The sequence below is a fragment of the Calliphora vicina genome, chromosome 3 (genome assembly GCF_958450345.1).
Source record: "Calliphora vicina chromosome 3, idCalVici1.1, whole genome shotgun sequence".
NCBI lineage: Eukaryota > Metazoa > Arthropoda > Insecta > Diptera > Calliphoridae > Calliphora > Calliphora vicina.
In genome coordinates this window covers 3,955,275-3,979,027 of record NC_088782.1, presented here as the reverse complement: position 1 = coordinate 3,979,027, position 23,753 = coordinate 3,955,275, and the positions used below count along the sequence as shown (strand labels likewise).

General features: G+C 30.1%; 1 protein-coding gene across 2 annotated transcripts in view; it reads right to left on the bottom strand.

Moving 5' to 3' along the window:
• Positions 1–635: 635 nt before the first annotated feature.
• Gad1 (glutamate decarboxylase) overlaps positions 636–23,753 on the bottom strand; it is a 40,009-nt gene continuing 16,891 nt past the window's right edge. For both annotated transcript variants that reach the window (XM_065503890.1, XM_065503889.1), the window contains exons 4-8: positions 11,059–11,627; positions 10,598–10,665; positions 4,703–4,781; positions 2,755–3,099; positions 636–2,644 (exon numbers count right to left, since the gene is read on the bottom strand). In XM_065503890.1, the coding sequence (XP_065359962.1) occupies positions 2,471–2,644; positions 2,755–3,099; positions 4,703–4,781; positions 10,598–10,665; positions 11,059–11,627 (1,235 nt within the window). In that variant the 3' untranslated portion in view covers positions 636–2,470. The remainder of the gene's footprint in view (positions 2,645–2,754; positions 3,100–4,702; positions 4,782–10,597; positions 10,666–11,058; positions 11,628–23,753) is intronic.

The window sequence follows — 23,753 nt, the reverse complement described above, 5'->3', positions numbered from 1 at the left end:
TTTTATTTAAGAACTTAAATTTTCAAATGCAATTAATCGATATTTTTTTTTGTTTTTATTTTTTCATTTTACAGTAAAACACTTGTACATACAGATCAATAAAGAATAATTCATTTAATTTTTTCAATAACAACATATATTTAACGATAGTATTATATGATTATGTAAAATGTATGCGGTATATGGGAAAATTTTTAAAGAAAATAAAATTTGTAAGTTAAAATCAAAGGAATTTAACTGATATTTTTAACAAATTATAACAATAATATACTATGTAATTGTTTTTTTTAAAAAGGAGCAAAATTTATATTAAATTTAAACAATAAAATAAATAATAACTTTAAATGCTCAATTACATTTCCGCTTTTATCTGTAGTTATACATATCTTGCATAATTTGTCTATTTTTAATAATTCGATGATTATTATAATTATTGTTAATAATTTCTTTAAATATATTTATGTAGCTTAACACTTAAAACTTTAATTTCAACTAAATTTATGTAGCCAACAGTAGTTAATTTTATTTTTATTTTAAATAATAATTAACACAATTAAAACGCTTTTTAATGCCATTTTTAGTTTTTTTTTTGTTCTTTATCAAGAAAAAAATATGATATATTTTCAATAGGGAATGATTAATTGGCAGCGTTATTTTTTTTTGTTAAGTAGATATTTATATATTATAATTCATATATTTTTGATATAATATTTTCTCTATTCTGTTAATTGACACTTGTAAGTGTGTTTTGCTTCTTTTTTTTAAGTATTTTTTAGTTTCATAATCTATATGGTACATTTTTCTTTAAATATAGTTCATACATATAGAATTTTATTTTATAAATTAAAGAAACAAATTAAATAAAACTTATAATAAATATATGCTTACGTTTGTTCAAAATAATATATAAAATACTTTTAGGAATGTTAGCTGATCAACAAGCACAGGTCTCTTTGCAAAGGTACATAATTATAATATTATATCGGTTTAAATATTGACAATAATATTCAACTTAGTTTTATTTACACTGAAAACTAATTTTACGAAATTATACAATTTATATATTATAAAAAATTTAAATTTAAATCATATAAATATAGTAAAGATCGGCGGTTCAGCAAATTTGTTTTAGAAATTATATGGTAGTATATTAATATGGTTTAGAAAAAGCAACAACATATTGCAAAACTTCGGAGTTATTTAAATATAAAATGATTGCCACCAACAAATTAACAAAATGATACTTAAGCAAATCTTTAACATTCCAATGTGGTTAAATTAATAGAAAATTTCTAAATTTTGGATAAAAATATAGAAAATAAATTTTAAAATGAAATTATATGTCTATTCAATAACATAAAACTATTACGAAAACTGAATTTCGAACTAATTGAAAAGCAAGTAGGGGAGCTATATTCGGCTGTGACGAATCTTATATACCCTTCACCAAGGTATACTTTAAGATAAAGATTAGAAATATTTTTTGGTGAAAAAAATGTTTGAAAAAATATTTTATGTTAAAAAAAATTTTTCGGGTTCAAAAATATTTTTCACGATTTTGACCCATTGTAGGTCCGAATTACTATGGATTACACTTTGAAATCAGATATTCATATTGTCTAGAAATACATAGATCAAAAATAGGTAAAAACATCAATTTTTTTGCTTATATCTCATCCGTTTGTTGGCCGATTTTCTTGATTTTAAATAGCAACTGAATATATAACCGATATATTGATGAATGAATCATCACGGATAGTTGATGTCAACATACAGGCAGACATGGCTATATCGAATCCGATATATATAACGATCCAGAATATATGTATATCAGTTGTCAGTTATGGTGAAGGTTATAATAAATCATAAGTTATCTTAAATAGGCCTTTCTTTAATTATTATTTCATATCGTTGTAGTAATTGAGTTAAATATTTATGAATCTGCCTTTTTTTGGTTATTAATGTTTGGATATGTTTTCATATATAATAATAATAATAATAATGGTGGTTAGTTTAACAGTTAGTTAGTTTGTTATTTAGATAATGATAATTCCACATAAAAATAATTGACACCATGGTCGAATTTCTTAACAAAATCATTTAAGTTAACCTTAAAACATAAATATTAATAAACAATTAACAATTATTTCTTTAAAGAAATTATAATAGCTAATTACTTTTGTAATAATAAGTGTAAACATTGACTAGAAATTAGTATTGATGTGATTATGTATGTAAGTATGAGTATGGTGATATGCTTTTACCTTACAGATATATCTTGGTATTTTTAGTATTTTCTAAATTGTTTTTGTTTTATATTATAATTCAACTAAACTTCTTTTGCTTTGGTTTTGATTGAAACTTTTGGCTTAAAATTAAAATATTATCATTATCATCATCATCATTGTTATTTTGTTTGCGCTTTATGGAATCTAATAATTGATTAATTGTTGAATTAAATAATACCAATTTACAAATCATCACCCAATCGATGTATTTCATCTAACATAAAATCAACATCGATTTCTGTTACAGCAGCTGACGAAATAATTGAACGGAAGAAATTGGGTCGTCGATCGTCAGGTTGATAGCCTACCATAAGGCTGCCCTTTTGCATCATGCGTCCCTTAATAATGGGACAAATCTAGAAGAAAAAGTTATATTAATAATAATGATACAGTTCATATTCCAAATTAAACATAAGGTTTGATCATTAAATGATTTATAGAATTAGTTTTAAAGTTCATTTCCTACCTTGCCCAATTCCTGTTCCTTTTTAGCATCATGTGGCACTCCGCGCAATCTCTTTGGCACATACCAGAACGAAACATTCACACATTCAGGTTCAAGTATTAAATGGAAACGATCTGATTGCTCTCGTATGCGTTTCACTTGATATTCGGTCAATTCCATTAAACGATCTTGTTGTCGTTCAAAACCTTCGGTGCCCTTTGAACGCCACTGCAGCCACAATTTGAAGATGTCATTGTGTCGTCCACACTGGATGACTTTATCGCCTGTGTCATAGCTAATATCGTATTGTTTGTCAGTCATAAAGAGATATTCAGCAGACATTTGATTGCAGCTGATAAGGAGGCCCTGAAAGGAAACAAGATGGAGATCATTAATTAAAAACGTAAATTAGCACAACAATTGTAAATTCTGTCATTATTATTATTATCATTAAAGTTAATAATGGCTTGCAACACGATTTTTAATCTAATTGTAATAAATAATAAAAAAATTTATTTTGTTTTGTTTAATATCACAACTTTTGATTCTCGGTTCAATAAGTCCATGACTTTTTAATGAAACACAAGTTTTTGGATAAAAAATAAGTTATTTTTCAAATAGTCTTTCTTGAGCTCATAATTTGAGTTTGTCCAACGGTTTTAACCCTTCCAAAAAATAAGATTTGTCGAGGTCATCAAAATAGGAAGATTTCTTCAGGTTTGGAAACTAGAAATTGTCACTCGGGCTAAATACGGAGAATAGGGCGGATGAGAGAGCAACTCGTAGCTTAATTCATGGATTTTTGCCATGGAAATTGCACATGTGTGCACCTTTGCGTTTGTATGTATGAGTATGAGCAAACGCGGCACCCATCTTGCGGAAAGCTTACTCATACCGAAGTGATCATTCAAAATTGAAACCACTAAGCCATGTGAGATGCCTATGGCTTCCACAATCTCTGGATGGCAAACGCCATATCTTGAATTCTTCTAATTGTTTCGAGTGGCATCTTCCGTGCTTGTACGACTACAATGAAATTTAGTAAACTAATTGTTTACCATTGAAATGGATGGTGCAAATTTACAGAATACTTTGCTATTGTCAATATCAGTCAATAAACTATTACAGTTAAAATTAAAATCAATCAGTGATTAAATGAAAATTTTAACATTAAAAAAATTCAAATTGAAAGCATCATCACACCAACTCTTAATCCATACATTACAATCAAATCACTATTAAAATCATACAAAAACAACATTGTACTCATATTTAAGGGAGTATCAAATAATTTGGTGGTGCTTTTCTGAGGGAGACTTGTGTTTGCCTTTTTTATTACACACGGGCAATAAGTCAAGTAAAAAATTTTAATTAAAAAATTCCTTCGAAAAAAAATGTAATTTTGTTACACAAAATACCATCAGTCGCAACTGTGACCAATGACGGAAACATATTGTACGAATGAATTTGATGTAACAATGTTTAAAAAGTTATTGCCTTTTCTTCTAAACCATCCCTCCTCCTCCTTCTCCTCATCATCCGCCTTTGGTAAGGGTGACTTGAACATTTGCATGGTACTGCTGAGTACCACAGATGCCCTTTTATTTTGTATTGTTACACTTTTAGATGGAGAAATGGGATGTGAATGATGACTTTGCCAAGAGTTGAAATATTTTTACCAAACAAATATTTCGAATATTTTCTAATGCTGCATAATTTGTAAAAAATAAATAAATAGGGAGTGAGAAAATGACAAACTTTTAGTTTGTATGTTTTGAAAATAAAATTAAACTTCAAATACCAAACATTATCATCAATATGTAACAAAATTCATTTCATTGGAATCTATTTAGTATACAAAACATGTTTTTCCTTAACAAAGCATACAAGATGCCACAAAGTTATTGTATTTTTGCAATAACATCGTCAATATACCCACAGACTCAATACTACTTTAAAATTTACTTACATCCTCTTTAAAATGTATGGTTGAGCATTGCAATAGAGCTCCCATCAATTTGTGTGGATTCCAGGTAACCGAATCAGCTCTGAAATTATACAACAAGAAACCACAAATTATTTACAAATTTAATTAGAAACAATAAAACTAATAATAAACTAAATTAATGCAAACAACAATATATCCACAAATTTTATTATGTTTGTATGTACGTTTGTCATTTATAATATTAAATGTTATTCAAATACAAATTACAAACAATTAACACTAATCCACACACACTTGCCACCCACCTACCCATTCCATCCTTTTTTATTTACTCTACACGTCCTAATTGAATTTAAAGAGAGCGAACGTTTTCTCTGTGCGGTTGTTGAGGACAATTGACAATCAAGAGGGTTGTTGTTGGTTGTCCTTGTGCAAGTGCTAAACATCCCTGTGGGAGCTATTTATGGTTTATTTTTTGAAGGTGAAATATTACACCAGTACAAGGCAATGAGGGATTTATAGATAAAGTAACTGTGATTTAATTTTTTTTATTATCTTCGCTTTAGATGCTGAGGTTTTTATAAATTTCTGTATAAATATTGGACTAAGACTTTAATCTTACATTTCTAAATTTCGCAAAAAACCTTAATAATTTCTTCGATATTTCAACTATTTTAGGCTATAGGTTTCATATATATTCTCCTTTTAGGACTACAAAGTTTTCGAGCGTGGTTCCAAAAACAGGGGACTTCAAAAATTCAAGTATAGTTAAATCGTAGTATAATGCGGGAAAATTGAAATCATCAAAACATGAAATTGAACAAATGGCAAAACATCGTGCACAAAATATAAATTTTGGCTCGTGCCATGCATGAAATAGAATCGTCTTGCCGAAATCATATTTTCTCAAACCAGAATTTGTATTTATTCGAAATTGATGGAATAGAGCAGACATGAAAAATTGTGATTTTGTAATTTCCAAATTTTTCAATTGCGACCGCATAAAGTATTTATATTCTGGAACGTTATAGATAGCGGAGTCTATATAGCCATGCCCATATGTTCGTCTCTCTGTTGAAATCAACTTTCCGAAGACCCCAAATAACAAACATGATTGATACACTAATAAATCGGGTTAGTCCTGGTTCTGCTGGTATTTCAAATCGGGAAAAAAACACGACTATCTCGATTGCTAAGTTAAGCATTTCAAAAACATTTTAGGCCGACAATGGGTCAAAATCGGGAAAAATATTTTTTAACCCGAATTTTTTCGCAAACAATTTTATTTCCACCAAGAACTTTTTTCACATTATGAATCACTTATTCTCACTTAGTTATTGAATATTCTGTAAACAACAAAGTTTTTTTTTGCTTCGGAAATGTTGAATATTGCGGCAACAAAGCGTCATGCGAGAAGTTTTGCAGAAGCACTCCGATTGCTCACCAAAGCTTATGGTGAATGTGTTTCATCGGTTTCAACGTGCTAGAGATGGTTTGTGCGGTTCAGAAGTTGTGATTTTAATACGGAAGACAAAATTCGACCAGGCCAGCCAAAAAAGTTTGAAGACCAAGAATTGGAGGCAATACTCCATGAACACTGTTGTCAAACTCAACAAAGGCTTGCAAAATCATTGGAATCTACTCAATCAGCAAATTTCAAAACGTTTGCAAGCAGCAGGATTCATTCAAAAGCAGGGAAATTTGGTACCATACGAATTGAAGCTGAGAGACCTTGAAAGACTTTTGTATATCTCCGAATCACCGAATCATTAGTTGCGATGAAAAATGGATTCATTACGATACCATCATTACGAGAACGTATGTGAAGCCCGGCCAACCAGCCGAATCGACACTAATGCCAAATATCCATGGCACTAATGAAATGCTCTGTATTTGGTGGGAGCAAAAGTGTCCTATCTATTATGAGCTGCTGACATTTGGCCAGACGCAACTGATTCGTTTGAAGTGAGCATTTTCCGAAAATCAGCCAGATATGAAACTGTTATATTCCATCATGACAACACTAGGTCACATGTTGCAAAACCTGTTAAAACTTGGGAAGTTTGAAAAGTGCCAATTGGTTCGCTGTGGCTGCTAAAGTTTAGTTAAATGGTTATCATTTGCACTACAATTCGCTCTCGTATTCAGTAACAAACTATAGTCAGAGATTCGACTTAAGTTCTTGAAAATAAATTCAAGTAAAATAAAATCTTCTAAAATATAACAATACGATGACCACAGTAATGCTGAATGTGGCCGTTGGTATTTTCGTTCTCTCTGATCATGCAGAAATGCTAAAAATTGAGAGTATACTCCCACAAATAAGAGCTCTGTGACTTAGTGATTTGCGCATTTGACTATGAAATGGGAGGTTATGAGTACAATCCCTGTCTCTGATTTTTTTTTCTTAAATGATGGAGTATTACTGTAGCACTATTGAATTTAATAGTGAAGTGTTAGAAGTGTCTAGAGTGTTCCAATCGGCAACCTGCAATGACATCCCCATATTAAATTCACTATTCAATAACGTTGCTTGTGGGTGAAAAATTCACTACAAGTAGTTCTCAGTGGCTAACTAATTCGACGTGACGGAACTAGTTCAATGAACTGTAGGGCAGTGAAACTAGTTAACCCGGATATATCATGTAGAACATTTCAAGAAACTTTCTCGAACTCTTTTGAAAGACAAGAAAATTTGCTTTTGATCACCCTTAAATGGCTAAATAATCATGAACTAGTTACAAAATGTTTGCCCATGTTATTTATCCTGACAAGTTTATACACTAACATATACAAATAGATAGACAGATATACTATGAAATTATGTTGTATGTATGTCTATGAAAAAGAAATTACAATCCTGGGAATTTTAACAATTTGTCATTTTGTTAAATAACACACAGCAGGAGGAGAACTTAAACGACATTCATGTTTCGAGTTCATCAGGTGTTTCAGAAGCTGCTGGCAGATTACAAGGATTAAGAGTTGTTTTCAAAGTTATGTTGTTGTTACAAACAAAGTGCATTTAAAAAATGTTAAAAGACAAATAAATACAGAAAATTGATTTTCAAATGCCTACAAGAAAAAAAAACAATGAGGAGGAAGAGAATCAAACACATGCAGCTGCAGACCCGCACAATTGAAATAAAATGTACTAGAAGTAGACGTAGTTACATAAGGGTGTTACATATTGGGTGGTTTGGGAGGTAGAGTAGAGTTGGTTGTGTACCTTTTAAGGGTTTCGTTTAATTTTCAAAATTTACTTTAAGAATTAAATGCACATGAAATAATTTAAATATTCTCCTTACAAATTTGAGAAAGCAGGATTTAAATGCAATAACAACAAATGTTGGAATTTTTAATAGAAATTGCACTTAATATTCTCACTCCTTGTGTAGTAGACGCTGCTCTTTTCTTTCTTGCCTCTGTTGTGTTGACATATTGTGGCCGAAAGTTTCAATTTTAATCCTTAAATGGTTTACAATTTGAAAGAGCTGCTATTTGAATTGATTTGTTTAACACATCCATCATCCTTGTGAGAGATTAAAAAAAAAGAAACAAAAAGCTTTCAGTCTCTATATGCCATAAACATCGTTCCTTTTTTTTGTTTCTGCTTTTATTAGGGACTATTGAAAGTAACCACTAATCCTTGATGGAATTTTGTATAGAGTCGTTCTATTTAAATTCTTGAGCTAATGGTATGTTGAGTAACAATGTAGTGTACGAGCATTGGTAAAAGTCAGTTTGAAAAGGAATGAGTTCATTTCAGAGTAAAATATTGTGAATAGTACAAACTACTTAAGAGTTAAGGCACTACTAAGGATCTAAAATGTCAAATTTTGCTTTACTTCTTTAATTAGAAATAAAGTGCCGCGGAAACACACCGATTACTCACAAAAGCTTATGGTGCATGTGTTCTACCGATTTTAACGTGCGAGAGATGGTTTATTCAGTTATGAAGTCCAGGCCAGTCAAAGAAGTTTGAAGAACAAGAATTGGAGGCATTACTCCATGATGAAAAAGGATACATTACGTTAACACGAAGCGTAAGAGATGATGCCCTGTCAACCAGCCTAAACGACACCAACGCCAAATATCCATGGCGCTAAGGTAATTCTCTGTATTTGGTGGGATCAAAAGGGTCCTATTTATTACGAGCTGTTGAAATCTGGCCAGACTATCACAGGGAACCTGTACCAAACTCAACTGATTCGTTTGAAACGAGTATTTGTCGAAAACCGCCAGGAATATGGGGCCAGACAAGAAAGTATCAGCTTTCTTCAATATAGTTTCGATATTTTTTTAGGATGTTGAAAAATATTACTTCGCAATGGATATACTGGGCCTCATTTTTTACAAAAAAAAATTTAGGTTTCAAAAAAGATTTCCAGTAGTCTTTCATATGTTTCAAAAGGTTTCATTTTATCACAAACAAAAGCCCGAAATTTATCGAATTTTTGGGACATCCGGAATACAGGCGGCATTTTCCATTTATATTTATAAACAAGTAAGAGAGCTATATTCGGATGTGCAGAATCTTATATACCCTTCACCAAATTATACTTCAAAATATAAATTTTAAATATTTTAGGTAAACAAAATCTATTTTTTATTCAAAGTTGTTTTTTTTTTCATTTTTTGGAAAAGAAATTTTTGAATTGTTTTTTTTGTTTTTTAAATTTAGCGAAAAAAAATTTTGGTGAAAAAAATTCGGGTTAAAAAATATTTTTTCCGATTTTGACCCATTGTAGATCCAACTTACTATGGTAATCCAGATATAGGACAAAAATAGGGCAAAAATCTAGGTTGTCCTGTTTTTTTCCTTATATCTAAGCCATTTGTGGACCGATTTTCTCGATTTTAAATAGGAACCAAGCCAAAAGAATTTCGGAGATATGAATCGTGTATGTAAGTTATTTGGGGGCTTCGGAAAGTTGATTTCAACAGACAGACAGACGGACATGGCTTAATCGACTCCGCTGTCTATAAGGATCCAGAATATATATACTTTATAGCATCGGAAAATTATATTGTGGAAATTACAAACGGAATGACCCTTCTCACGAAGGTGAAGGGTATAAAAATTTACTTAAGCCTTTTTTGTAAGAAAGTGAAGAAAAATTTAATCATTTAATAAATTTTTGTAATGGATTTGAATTACAGAAAACTTGAATTATTTAATTAAAGGAATGAATTCAATACTGCAATTCAATGGAAATGAATAGAGATAACATTTAATTTAATTAAATTTTGAAAATTGAATTGAAATTAAAAATATATTAAAAATTGTAAGAATGTTTTTGTTTTCATTGGTTTCATAATGTTAATGAATAAATTCTTTAAAAGTTCTGATAATTACTCATGCGGTTACACTAAGATAAAGTGGCTGTATTGATGTTTTTCTCTTTTGCTTGTGAAATTTTCACACATTGAAATCAGCTTATGAAAATTAATCAATTATTGAGTGACTGACAAGTGCCTCTTTTAGCTAAAGGAGAGCATGTCTGTTTAAGAACGTTTGATTAATGGCTAAATTATTGTAATTTGCTTTAAAGTGTGTGCTTTTAATTTAAGTGATTTGTGGATTTTCTTTTCTTTTCATTTTAATTTAACAATTTATAAAGAAAGTGTATTTTTTTATAAATTTACCAAAAGTTTGTTCAGTGTTTCGTTTCTTGGCAATAAAAAAAAATCTATTGTTTTATTTTTATTAGAGCACAATTGTGGTTTGGAAAGGCAATTACTTGCAGGCATAGCCGTCATGATTTATGAAACTGTAAATTGTTAAGGACATACATGACATTTTGTTGATTTTCAACCATGCGGAAGTTGCTTACTTCCACTATTATGTTATATTTCATAACAGGGTGAATTGTTAGAATATTGCTACAAATTTAAATTATGACAGTGACTTACCGCTCAACTCCAGTAAATCTAGGATGACGATATTTTCGTGACATCAAGAGTCCGCCGCCCCAAGCAGCCTGTAATGTAATAAAATTAAAATTTAGAATTTAAAAAAAAAATCCAAAGAAATCTACTGGTCAATTAAATCACTTCTTGTAAATTGCTCCAGCTTTATTTTTTTAGCAATGTAACGTGACCATATCATAAAAAGCATAGGCTTTTAAAAAGAAAAACTATTACTGAATCAATTCTAAAATAATAAATTTAATTTTTGAAAAGCAGTGGTCGGTATTAAATAAAAATGGAACTTCGATTATAATAACATAATACACTATCATTCTATATTCTAATTTGACCCGCTATTGATTGAAAGCTTATTTATTGTTTGATAACTGATCATGTTCGGCCCCTAAGGGCTATGAGTGCCGACCACTGTTGTAAAGCCATCTTGATTATCCCGATGTACTTACATCAACATGCATCCAACAATTGTATTTCTGGCAAATGTCAGCAATTTCATTCAAGTTGTCAAAAGCACCCAATACAGTTGTACCAGCTGTAGCATTAACGAAGAATGGCACGTGACCCTTTGATTTTCGTTGCATTATAAGACGTTCCAATTCGGATGTAATCATGCGACCCTGTTCATCTGAAGGCACCGACACGCAATTATCTGTGCCAAGACCACATACAGCAGCGCACGATTTAATCGAATAATGGCATTGATCCGAAGTAAACATGACCAATTGACCGGGTAGGCCAGCAGCACCATGTTCCTTGTAATTGGGAAACATTTTGTGGCGAGCAGCTAAGAAAGCGTATAGATTGGATATGGAACCGCCGGGAGCCAATATGGAATCACCACCTTGCCAGCCAATAATTTCACGCATTTTCGACAAGACTACATTTTCCATTAAAATGAAAACCGGAGCAATTTCATAAGTGAACATGTTGGTGTTGGCAGTGGCTGTTAACCATTCACCCGCCATGGAGACAATGTCCAAACCGCAAGACAATTGATTAAAGAAACGAGGATGACCTGCAAATAAATGAAAACAAAAAGAAAATTTAAGTAAAATTTCTATTTCAAAATCTATCTTTAAATCAAAGATTATTGATTGTGAACAAGGAGTAAGAAAGACATTTAAAATCCATTAAAATCAGTAGTTACTTTATCTTTGAGTATATAAAAACACCATTTATGATCCTTAATCCTCTATAATCCTACAATATATAGACAGGAAAAAATTGGCAACATAATCTGCCTGCTCAAATTCCTATATCCAACCCTCCCTTCATTTCGCACACCCACATCTTCTGTCATATAGAGAGCAGTACTTCAGTGTTTACAGCAGCACTTTAATGATACCAAACATTGACATTCATTCAGTCATATAATGTTGATGACTCTATAGCCCAACAAAAGATGGAAATAAATGAAACAAACTTTTTGGGGGGAGAGTTTTAATCAAAATCCGTTGTTATTTTCTGTATCGTTGCTCACTGATCCTTTGATGCGAATGAATGGCACAACAATGTGTTCAACGAAAAGGTCTCTTACACATTTTGTCTACCGTTCTTCGAAGGGTAAAGTTATTTTGCCCATCTGTGACAGGAAAAAAAAGCTTGCTACCAAAAGTCTGTCCGCCTCGTGTGCAAATTGAAATGTTTGTGTCGTAAGTCAATGCGGAATCCTTTATGTATTTATAAGCAGACAAATGAAAATAAATTTCTTATACCTTAAATAATTGTTGTTCTTGTAGGATTTTGTTGTTAAGATTTTGTATTTTATTCGAGTACACGATTAACAGATTCGTGGCAATTCGAAATAATATTCTTCCACACAAAATGGTGGCCCTTCCCAGCAGAAACTTAGTAATGACTTGCAATTACTCAATAACATACTTTACAATGATTACTACATACCGTCTGCATTACATAGAAGTAGTCGTATAATGACAAATTTATTCAGTTTTTCACTGATAACGGCTTCTGTGACACTTATACATCAATGTGTTATTTAAGTCATTACATGTAACTAGTTTTGTTGATATTAAAGTAATAACATATTTATAAGGAGTTGTGGTAAGGTTTTGAAGCCAGAATTTAGCATTTTAACTAACTATTTGCCAATAAAGTTTAGCTGGGTGATTTTGGACATTAACGATTTTTAATGCGTCATTTAAAAATTAAATTAATCAAAATTGGTTCAAAAACAAGGAAGATACTAAAATATACTTTAAGACAAAGATTGAAAACAAATTTTGTTGAAAAAAAAATTTGGTCAAAGAAATTTAGTTAAAACTTATTTTTGGGAAGACAAGCATTTGTTTAGTTTAAATTAAAAATTTTTTTTTTTAAAAATTTCGTGAAAAATTTTTTTGGTCAAAACAAAAATTAGACTGAAATATCAAAGTCTAATTTTAAATGTCATACGCTGGAAGTTTTGCTTTACTTTACACCGCTTGCTCACCAAAGCTAAGGTCAGCCAAAAAAGTTTGGAGACCAAGAACTGGATGCATTACTCGATGAAGATTCTTGTCAAACTCAACAAGAGCTTGCAAAAACATTGGGAACTACTCAAGCGATGACAAATGGATCCATTACGATAACCCGAAGCGTATGAGACCATATGTGAAGCCCGGCCAACAAGTCTAATCGACATCAAAGCCAAATATCCAAAATGCTCTGTATTTTGTGAGACCAAAAGGGTCCTATATATTATGAGCTGCTGAAATTTGGCCCGATCATCACAGGGAATCTGTAAATAATACAACTGATGCGTTTGAAGAGAGCATTGACCGAAAAACCGTAATATTCTATCTGCAATGGTAGGCCACATGTTGCAATACCTGTTAAAAACTATTTAGAAAGAAGTGGTTGAGAAGTTTTGTCTCACCCGTCTTATAGTCCAGACCGTGCCCTGTCCGTCTACTATTTGTTTCGTATCTCTCTGGGATACGCTTCTCTTCAGAAGCGTATTTGGCCTCAAAAGATAAGCAGTTTTTTTTTGGCTCGGAATCCGTATGTTTCCAGAAAAATGGGAAAAGGTCATGGCTAACAATGGCCAATACTTTGAATAAATTTATATCGAAATACAAATGGTATGAAAAACTTATATATCATGAATTCCATAAGACATCACAAACAAACTGACCTTGGGTCTTTAAATTTTTATCATATTCGGTAAACACACACTCTTTAGAGTCATTTGGACATAATTATTTTTCAAATGCATCTTAAATCAATCAAACATGTCGGTGGGTCTTTAATGGAGTGGACTATATGTCAGCTGCAGGATCTGGCAATCTGATGTTCATTGCAAGTACAATGAACTGCCGAGACTACTTACAAATGTTAAAGGACAATCTGAAAGTAAGTGTGAAAGGTCTTGCAACTCCATGGGTCTTTCTGCAAGACAATGGCCCAAATCATACCGCCAGAATTGCTAAGGAGTGGTTATTGTATAACGTGCCTAAGCAGTTAAATTCACCTCCGCAATCTCCAGACCTTAAACCAATAGAGCACCTGTGAGAAATTTTAGACTGGAATATTGGAAAACGAAGCATCCGAATCATCTTTAACGGAAGAGGGGAGGGGGAAATTACTAAAGATATAACTGAACATTTTATAAACTCCATGAAAAGGCGACTAGAGACTAGAGATGAGCAATCCCGTGATTTTTGAAGAACGTCGTTCTCAGTGAACGTGATTTATAAATCACTGTTCTTTTAAACAGTGACTGTGATCACGTTTTGTCTATGTTAACCTTCGCTTTACCAATACCCACCCGGGTGACCACTAGTTTTTATTGGTTTAGCAAAATAACAATTATGTTAAGAAGAATACATTACGTATTATTTTCATTCTTAGATCTGATCTTATGTAAACGAAAAACTAATATAATAGAACTAACTGATACTAACATTTCATTTTATACACTGTGTTAGAGATATATAAAATTATGCGCCTAAAAATATGCAGTAACTGTTGTTACCAGTGAATGTTGAAAAATATAAAAGAACGATATTTAACAGTATGTTGAAAAATGTGAAAGAACGATATTAAAAGTACCTGTTACTTGCTATATTCAGTAACTGTTGTTACCAGTGATTTTTCAATCACAGTGATTAAATCACAGGTATGGAAATATCGCTCATCTCTACTAGAGACTATTTAGCTTCATAGATACTAAATTTTGACTCTGAATGTATTTAGTAAGTGTTAATTTTTTTTAAAAACTGAAATTACGGAATATAGTTTTCGAAGAAAGTTTCCATTGTATTGTCATTAGCTGTATGTTCTTTGAACAGAAACGTTCGAAATATAGGGAAGAATATTTGCTAAAGTAGTCATGGCCATTTGAATGCGATACACAAATAGCCACAAAAATAGACAACCGACATTTTGAAAAACCGATTATCGGTTATTTATGGTATGGTTGAATTATTACAACACTATCTTTCATATTCTCACATTGCTCTAGTTTATGAAAAAAATAGCAAGATGAAATGAAAATCATATTTTTTTTATTATGAAGAGCAGTCGGCCTTTCTAACAACGGTCGCTTATGGCTTAAAGCATTTGGGTTTTACTTATAATAACACAACTTATGGCACTTCAAATGTAAACTGACAGCAAGGATTTCTTTTTTTTTGTATTTTATTATTTAAAAGAGAGAACAAGAGGTACAAAATAAAAAAGGGGTTGTCTGTTTAAACGAATACACTCGTATACTCCTCATTACATGTGGTGTTGAAAAGTACTCCCTGGAGAGCTGCAACTGTTTGGCTTGTTTATAAACGTATTTATTTAATAGTCATGTGATTTGTGCAAAGTAATTTCCAATTAGCCCCACCAACCCAAAATAAATGAGCAATTGTTGCACGAATAATGTTTAAACGTAACAAAAGTTTTGCAAACAAAGGTCAGAATTAAATACAAAGTAAAATACAGAGGTAGTAGTAACCTTTAACTTGAAAAACAGAAATCTAATATCGATTCTTTTACTTACAGCGGAAATAACATGTGTATGAAATACATACAACATTGTCTGCTTTTGCTTTACATCGATGGCCTTGTTTTCGGTCATCTTTTTTGTTTATTTCCCTGTTATTGCTCCACATTCAATTATTAAAAAAAACACAATAAAAGAATCAAACAAAAAACCTAAAAACAATAACAAAATTCCCGTTCGCCTGTCTGAACTTGATTGTTTCAATGCAGCGAATTATTTAAGCTTTCTTGCATCCTCTTTACAGTTAACATTAACCCTCCCTCCTAGAATGTTTTTCGCCGGCTGTACGACTGCCAGGCACATCTGCTGCCAGCTTAATATTACAATTTCATATGATAAAAGACACTTGTCGTTTTGTCTAGCATTTTGTTTTTCCTAAATATTTCCTTCCTTCCTTTAAGTTTCTTTTTGCTCGTACTCCCCATTCTTTAATATCGCATTTGTGATAGACAAGCGCAAATAATCGCTCATCTTAAAATAAACCTTTTAAACAAAATCGTACTGTTAGAATTTTGAATATGTCTTATGTACAGTATAAAAACGAAATATAGGCCCAAAAAATTCAAACTGTGTTCAATCATATTTCTGACCAACAATCGATCTTTCAAAGGAGCTCGATATGCTCGATAATTTTGTAAAAAGAAACCGTTTAAACGGGAAAAGGAGTTCATTCTGTGATGAACTCAATAAATCTTAAATCGATAACAACTTTGTTAATAAGCGTTTAAACGGGAAAAGAAGCTCGATCTGTGATCACTCACATTTTTTACCAAAAACCAATAATATATTAAAAGCTCAGAAACAGTAAATCGTCAATAGCTTTGTTATTAAGCTTTTAATCTAGAAAATCATTTATATTCCTGACCAGAATCGTAACCTTAATAAAAAAAGTTCGTGCTGTGATCGCATAAATATATTTTTCAGCTACATTCTATGGGAATGAATCTTCACAGAGAAAATATACCTTCTTACGAAACGTTGTAGAATTAGTTCATTTATCAATGATATTTGTTTAAAAATATCAGGTTTATAACTAGCAGAGCTGTAAATGAATCACTCATTTTTGAATTAATTCACGAATCATTCACACAAAAAAATGAATTGAATGAAATTTGAGTTAATTCAAATGAATTTGGTAAAAATGAATTGCAATTCGTTTCTAATTCAAATGAATTGAATTGATTTTGAATTAATTCAAATGAATTTGGTAAAAATGAATTGCAATTCGTTTCCAATTCAAATGAATTGAATTGATGTTGAATTAATTCAATTCATTTACAATTCATTTGAATTGAATTGATTTTGAATTAATTCAAATGAACTAGAAAAAAAATTAGCAATTCATTTCCAACTCCGACGCGAAATTCGCAGCATATTTAGCAGGTTGTTCAAAGTCATCAAGTATGCAGTATAATTAATCGACGGTTAAAAAATCTTTCTTTAAATATAATGCGCCGTTACCATCGTCAGCTGGCGTTGAAAGATTATTTTCGTACGCCTCTATTCTAAACATCCCTAAACGTGGATCTCTTTCAGATGATAATTTTGAAAAGCTATTATTGTTTAAGGTGAATGATGCATTCTAATTAAATATAATTAGCCTTATTTATGAAACTCAATTGTGTTAGTTCAAAACATTGTTCATACATTGTTATTTTTCCTGATTTTTGATTATTTTTGGAAGATAGTTTTGTTTTTTTGAAATAAATATAATATAAATATTAGCAAAAAGTTTGTCGTTGGGTGGTCGTGGGTCACAAAATTTGAAAAATTATTAATTGCTTCTTGAATATTAAATATCTTTTGTCGTTCAGCGTATTTAAAAATAAAAATCAGTTCTTCTTGAAGAAATAAACCACAAACACCATGTTTTCATTGTTCATGCGCGTATACAGGACAAGGCTTTTAATTTTTTGTACTGGATATTTTCATTTTGGTAGGAGAAATCTTTCATTCCCCCTAGAGATCTGCTCTCGAATCTTATTGACTGCAACTCATTTTTGAGTCATTCATTTGAATTGCTAATTCTTTTTTCTAATTCGTTTGAATTAATTCAAAATCAATTCAATTCAAATGAATTGTAAATGAATTGCAACTCATTTTTACAAATTCATTTGAATTAGAAATGAATTGAAATTCATTTCTGCCTAATTCGTTTGAATTGATTCAAATTTCATTCAATTCATTTTTTCAATTCAATGAATTAATTCAAAATTTAGCTAATTCATAATGAATTAAAATCAAAAAAGAATGATTCATTTACAGCTCTGATAACTAGTTATACCCTTCACCTTCGTGAGAAGGGTATATATAAGTTTGTCATTCCGTTTGTAATTTCCACAATATATTCTGGATACTTATAGATAGCGGAGTCGATTAAGCCATGTCCGTCTGTCTGTTTGTCTGTTGAAATCAACTTTCCGAAGCCCCCAAATAACACAAATGGCTGAGATATAAAGAAAAAACCATGAAAACCTCGATTTTTGACCTATATCTGGATTACTAAGTCATTAATATAGACAATATGGATATCTAATGAAAGATATTTCAAAGACCTTTGCAACGACGTATATAAGACCATAGTAAGTTGGACCTACAATGGGTAAATTTTTTACCCGAATTTTTTTTTTCACCAAAAGTTTTTTTTTTCGATAAATATTAAAAAAAAACAAAAAAAATTTAAAATTGAAAAAAAATATTTTCAAAAAAATGAAAAAAAAAACAACTTTGGGGAAAAAAATAGATTTTGTTTACCTAAAAATATTTAAAATTTTTATTTTGATAATTTGGTGAAGGGTTTATAAGATTCGGCACAGCCGAATATAGCTCTCTTACTTGTTTTTGTATTATTTTGTATGGTTCAAATATAGAATAAGTTTAGCAGACTTAAAATTACAGAAAACATGTAATGGAGCTATTTTAGGTAAACAAAACTTTTTTTTAATTTTTTATTGAAAAAAATTTAATGGCAAACAATTTTTTTTTAATTTTTAAAAAATTTATGATAATTTTTTTTTTGGTGAAAAAAATTCGAGTCTGAGATCAAATTTGGTAGCCTATTAAAACTGGCTGAAATCGGTCCATTAGCCCCCATACATCTAATTTTATGATGATCCATAACATACTAAAGCCGTTTTCAAAGATTTTGAAACACCCTCAAAGTTATTTTGAAAAAACTGTTTTAGGGTATGTCGTAGTACTTTAGTACCTCTAATTCACAAATTTTTAGACCGATTTCAAAATTTTAAACAATTATGGATAGCTAAAGAATTAGGCTTTCATAAATCTATATTCTATAATAAATCTATAGGAATCTATATTCCAAGAAATTGTGTAAGTTTTTATAAATAGTTTTGCTTTCTTTTTTATTTTTTTCGTAATTTTTCAAATTCAACAACAGTTATTTTAATTTTTTTCTATGAAACCCTATTTGTTTTTGAACGGTGTTTAAAGACAATTTTGTGTAGACAAAACCGAGACATTAGCTGTTATACTTGCCAAAGTTATTAAAACTTTTTCGAAAAAAGTTCGATAAAATTTACCTTGTAAATTAAAAATTGTACAAATATTTTTTTTTGTATAGTTTTTTTTTTATTCATATGGGCTGGGAGAGAAAATACTAAAAAATGTGTTAATGAAAAGTTGAATAACTTTTACTATTTTGATCCGATTTGAATAATTAAAACCATGTTTTGTTAAGAACTAAATTTTCTTTATATATTAGTATAAATTTGTATAAGCTTCCATATCAAAATAAGCAATGAAAAGCGACTAAAATAAAAAAGTTGATAAATTTTGTTTTTCTTTTAGATATTCTTAACAAAAACAATACTTATCACTTACAAATGTATCAAAAAATGCACGTCATTTTAAAGCGTAATCAGTTTAAAGTCGGTCATAAACTGACAGAGTTACAGATCGATAAGTTGACGAACATCACTGAAAACGGTTTTTTCAGAATAACTTCTGAATTTGAGGGTGTTTCTGAAATTTTTTGACACAATTTGTAATTTACTCAGCAAGCTCTATAACCCACGCTGGGTCATTTTCCAAGTTTTTTTCCATCGTAGCACCGTGTAATTAGTCATAGCTACCATATAAGGCACGGTTCCGTAAATAAGTTTAACGAGCATAAATACCTTAAAAATGTTGGTATTTAAATAAAATTCAGAAATATGTTTCATATAGACATAAATCATGTCATCTTAATCAAATATCCCATATAACTTCCGAAAATCATTCACGAAAATAAATTATTGAAATTTTAAAAGAAAAATACATTTAAATGTTATTTTAAAACAAGTTTTTAAATCGGTTCTAATAGAAAAATGTAGTCTAAAACCAATGTATCAGTAGTTCCAAAGAACTGATTCCAAGAAAACTCTATATAAATTATAAAGAACCACAATAGTGTTCCATTGAATGGGTTCTAGAAATAATTGCGACATTATTAGTTCCAAGGTTACCAGAAAACAGTTCTTAAATGGTTCTGATTACTCCCGTTCCAGAAGTAGTTATTTTAGAACAAGTTTTAAAAACATTTCTGGGTTTATTTAAATTATTTAAAAAAAAGAATTACAGGAAATAAAATAAATTATTTTGGTTCTTAAATTATGGCCGCAAACTGTATGTTTAGTGATATTTTTCAAATAACAGAAAACATATTGTGTGGCATTAGTTTCGTATTAATTTGTCCATCATTTAACTGAGGAATTATAACGCTACATTAGATTATGATAAAACAAACATTTACTACTCGGTTTAGTATAGACAAAAAAAATATGTTGGATTATAAACGAATAAATGCTGTCAATTTAATGCGGTCTATTAGTTCAGATATTCTAATATTCAAAATTTCGAAACATTAAATGCATAGGAAAAATAAATTCATAATTGGAATGAATTTTGTATCAATATTAATAAACTAATTAATAATTTTCAATTCAAGTAAATTCTTTGGGATTTCAAAAGTTAGGTGAACAAATTTTTATTTATATTTGTTTCTAAACCTTTTTCATGTTATGACTTTTGATACTATATTTAATCAAAAGTAAGGATTATCTTTTGTGTTAAATTTATGTAAATTAAATTTACCACATTTACTTTACTAGATAAACAAACATCATCAAAATTGAAATCAAGTGTTATCAGTGTTTAAACAGGCATTCAAAAAATAAGCAATTTTCATAAAATTTGTCACCACACAGTTAGGAAACTCGTAGTAACCAGCCACACAGTGGCTTTGAAAGAAGAGATTTGTTTGTTGAAAAACTAATTTTTGGAATAAATTTGAATATGATTATAGAGCGGTTTCGTATAATGGCATTTGCAGCAGATATAGAAGATGATTCCAGTACAGAAAGCATATGCACGTCAATTGATGACAAAAACGTGTTCGATGCCAATATACACGAATTAGGGTTGTCAACAGCATCAAAGAATGATAAACCATTAGATAAGGGGTTAGGATGGCAGTGATTGGAGAAGAAAAATATGTACGAATTAGGAAAATGTTTAAGTTTTGAATATTTCAATTTTATAATATTAAAGATGAATTGTTATATCAGTTTTATAATTTTTAATTTAAAGAAAAAGCTAATTTGGGTTAAAATTGGTAACCTGAAACCTTGTATGAAAATTTTATGAATATCTTCTACACTATTGCAGTTTGGTATTTTTTTGAATTTTTTAGGGAAAAAAATGGGGAAAAAGTTATTGTGTTACTTTTTAAATACTATTTTAATCATGTTCTTCACTTATCAAAAAATACCAAATAAGTATTTCAAAATTTTTGAAAATTCGTATTGTTAGAAGGTACAATTAACAATATAAAAAATTGCTCTGATGCTTCTGAAGTAAGAATTAAGGTACTATTTGACTTTTGTTGTCATCCGTCATGTAATAAGTAGAAGAACTATATTCGACTGTGCCGAATCTTATAGACCCTTTACAAAGTATACTTTAAGATAAAGATTGAATGAAATTGAAATACTAACAAAAATTTTATGAAAAAAAATCGGATTAAAAAACATTTTCAAAATTATTTTTTTTCATACAAATTTTTTTTTAAATTTATTAATGAAAAAAATGACAATACATTTTTTTTGTGAAAAAAAATGCGGGTTATATACGTCGTTGCAAAGGTCTTTGAAATATCTATCATTAGATATCCATATTGTCTATATTAATGACTTAGTAATCCAGGGGGGTTACTCTCTATTGCGATGCGAAAGAAAAATGGTACAATTGGTACCCTTTATTGCGTTTTCGCATCGCACAAAAAATTAGTTTAAAAATGTTTTTATTTACATGTTTTGACATTTCATTTTGTCATTCTTCGCTATTGTTTATTTTGTTGTGCCAGTATTGCTTCTTTTTGCGAAATCGTTTGCGTAGACGATACAAAGTACAAAATTGTATTCTTAACGCATTTACCTTTCGCATCGAAATTGCTTTCGCATCGCAATAGAGAGTAACCCCCCAGATATAGATAAAAAATCGAGGTTGTTGCAACCGAACCGGTCCTATAGCATATACATTGAAATTTCGAAGGGCGTAGGGGCGACATATTCTAATAAAGTAATGTTACTTGCTGGGTATTTGAGTGGCCACAAATTCATGTCACTACGAATTTGTATAATTCCCTATGTAGAAAACAAAATAAAAATGTTTGGCCAGTATAGCCGAAACATTTTCATTCGTATCGTATAACCGACAACCTTATTAGTTCACATACAGTGTGATTGAATAAAATACGTTTGTTTGTCTGACTATTATAGCCACAGCCCAAGTAAAATGTAGTTGTTGTGCTAGTGGAAAAAACCATTTTATGGTCCATTGAATATTGATAGAAAGTAAAAGATTATTTACACCTATCAACCGCAGACGTAAATCATTTCAAATGGGTTGAGAAAAGGGTAGATATGATTTTAAAAAGAAACAAAAAAAACATTCCTGTTTACACATAAAAAGGGTGTTGTAACAATAAAAGTTATTTTTAAATATTTTCATACCCTTCAACATATAAAATTTGTCATTCCAATTGTAATTTCTAAATTTTTCATTTGCGACCCCACAAAGTGCGGAGTCGATATAGCCATGCCCGTCTGTATGTTGAAATCAACTTTCTGTAGCCTCCAAATAACTTAAATACATGATCATACATCAATATATTGGCTAAAGACCCGGCACAGTTGCTGTTTAAAATCGAAAAAAATCGGCCCACAAATGGCTAAGATATAATGAAAAAACCAGGACAACTTCAACTTTTGATCTAAGTATTACTAAGTCATTAATATAGACAATATGGATATCTAATGATAGATATTTCATAAAATGGGTCAAAATCGGGAAAAATATTTTTAACCCGAATTTTTTCAAATTTATTTTTTCATTAAAAATTTTTTTTTTAATTTATAAGTGAAATTTGGCATAAATTGTTTTCACTCATAAATAAAATTTTTTTTTTTTAATTTTTTTTATAAAAAATTTTTAAATTTTTTTAAATTTTTTAACATAAAAATATTCAACAGTTTTAATTTAAAGTATAATTTGGTGTAGGGTATACAAGATTCGGCACAGCAGAATATAGCTCTCTTACTTGGTTTTAAATATATGGACCAAAACGGTGCTACTGGTTTTATTGCACAGTTTTTACGATTTTGACTTCTAACCTACAGTTGGTCGAACTTGCTATGCAGTGACCAAAAACTACAATTACACCGTTTTCAATTATATTTCTGAAGTTTCTAAAAATTGTTAAAGATTTTCTATTTGTATTTCAGAAATTTCCATTTGTATTTCAATTACAATTATAAACTTTTAAAATACAGTTAGAAATGATATGCCTAGTAGTAAAGTTTCAAAGATTTTAACTAAATATTTTATTGCAACGCCAGATCAATTAACCACCATAAATACTACTTTGGACTAGTAAAGTAACTAGTAGGGTATTCAATTAATCGGGTTTCTGGTTTAATCGGTGAACCGAGCGAATAATTAATCGGGGTTTAGATTTATTCGGTTAATTTAAAATTATTCGATTAACCGAATAATATCTATTTTAATTTTAAATTGAAAATACAGCCACGAATTTTGTGTAGAAAGACATAAAAAAACAAACCAAACATAACAATTCAACCAAAAAAT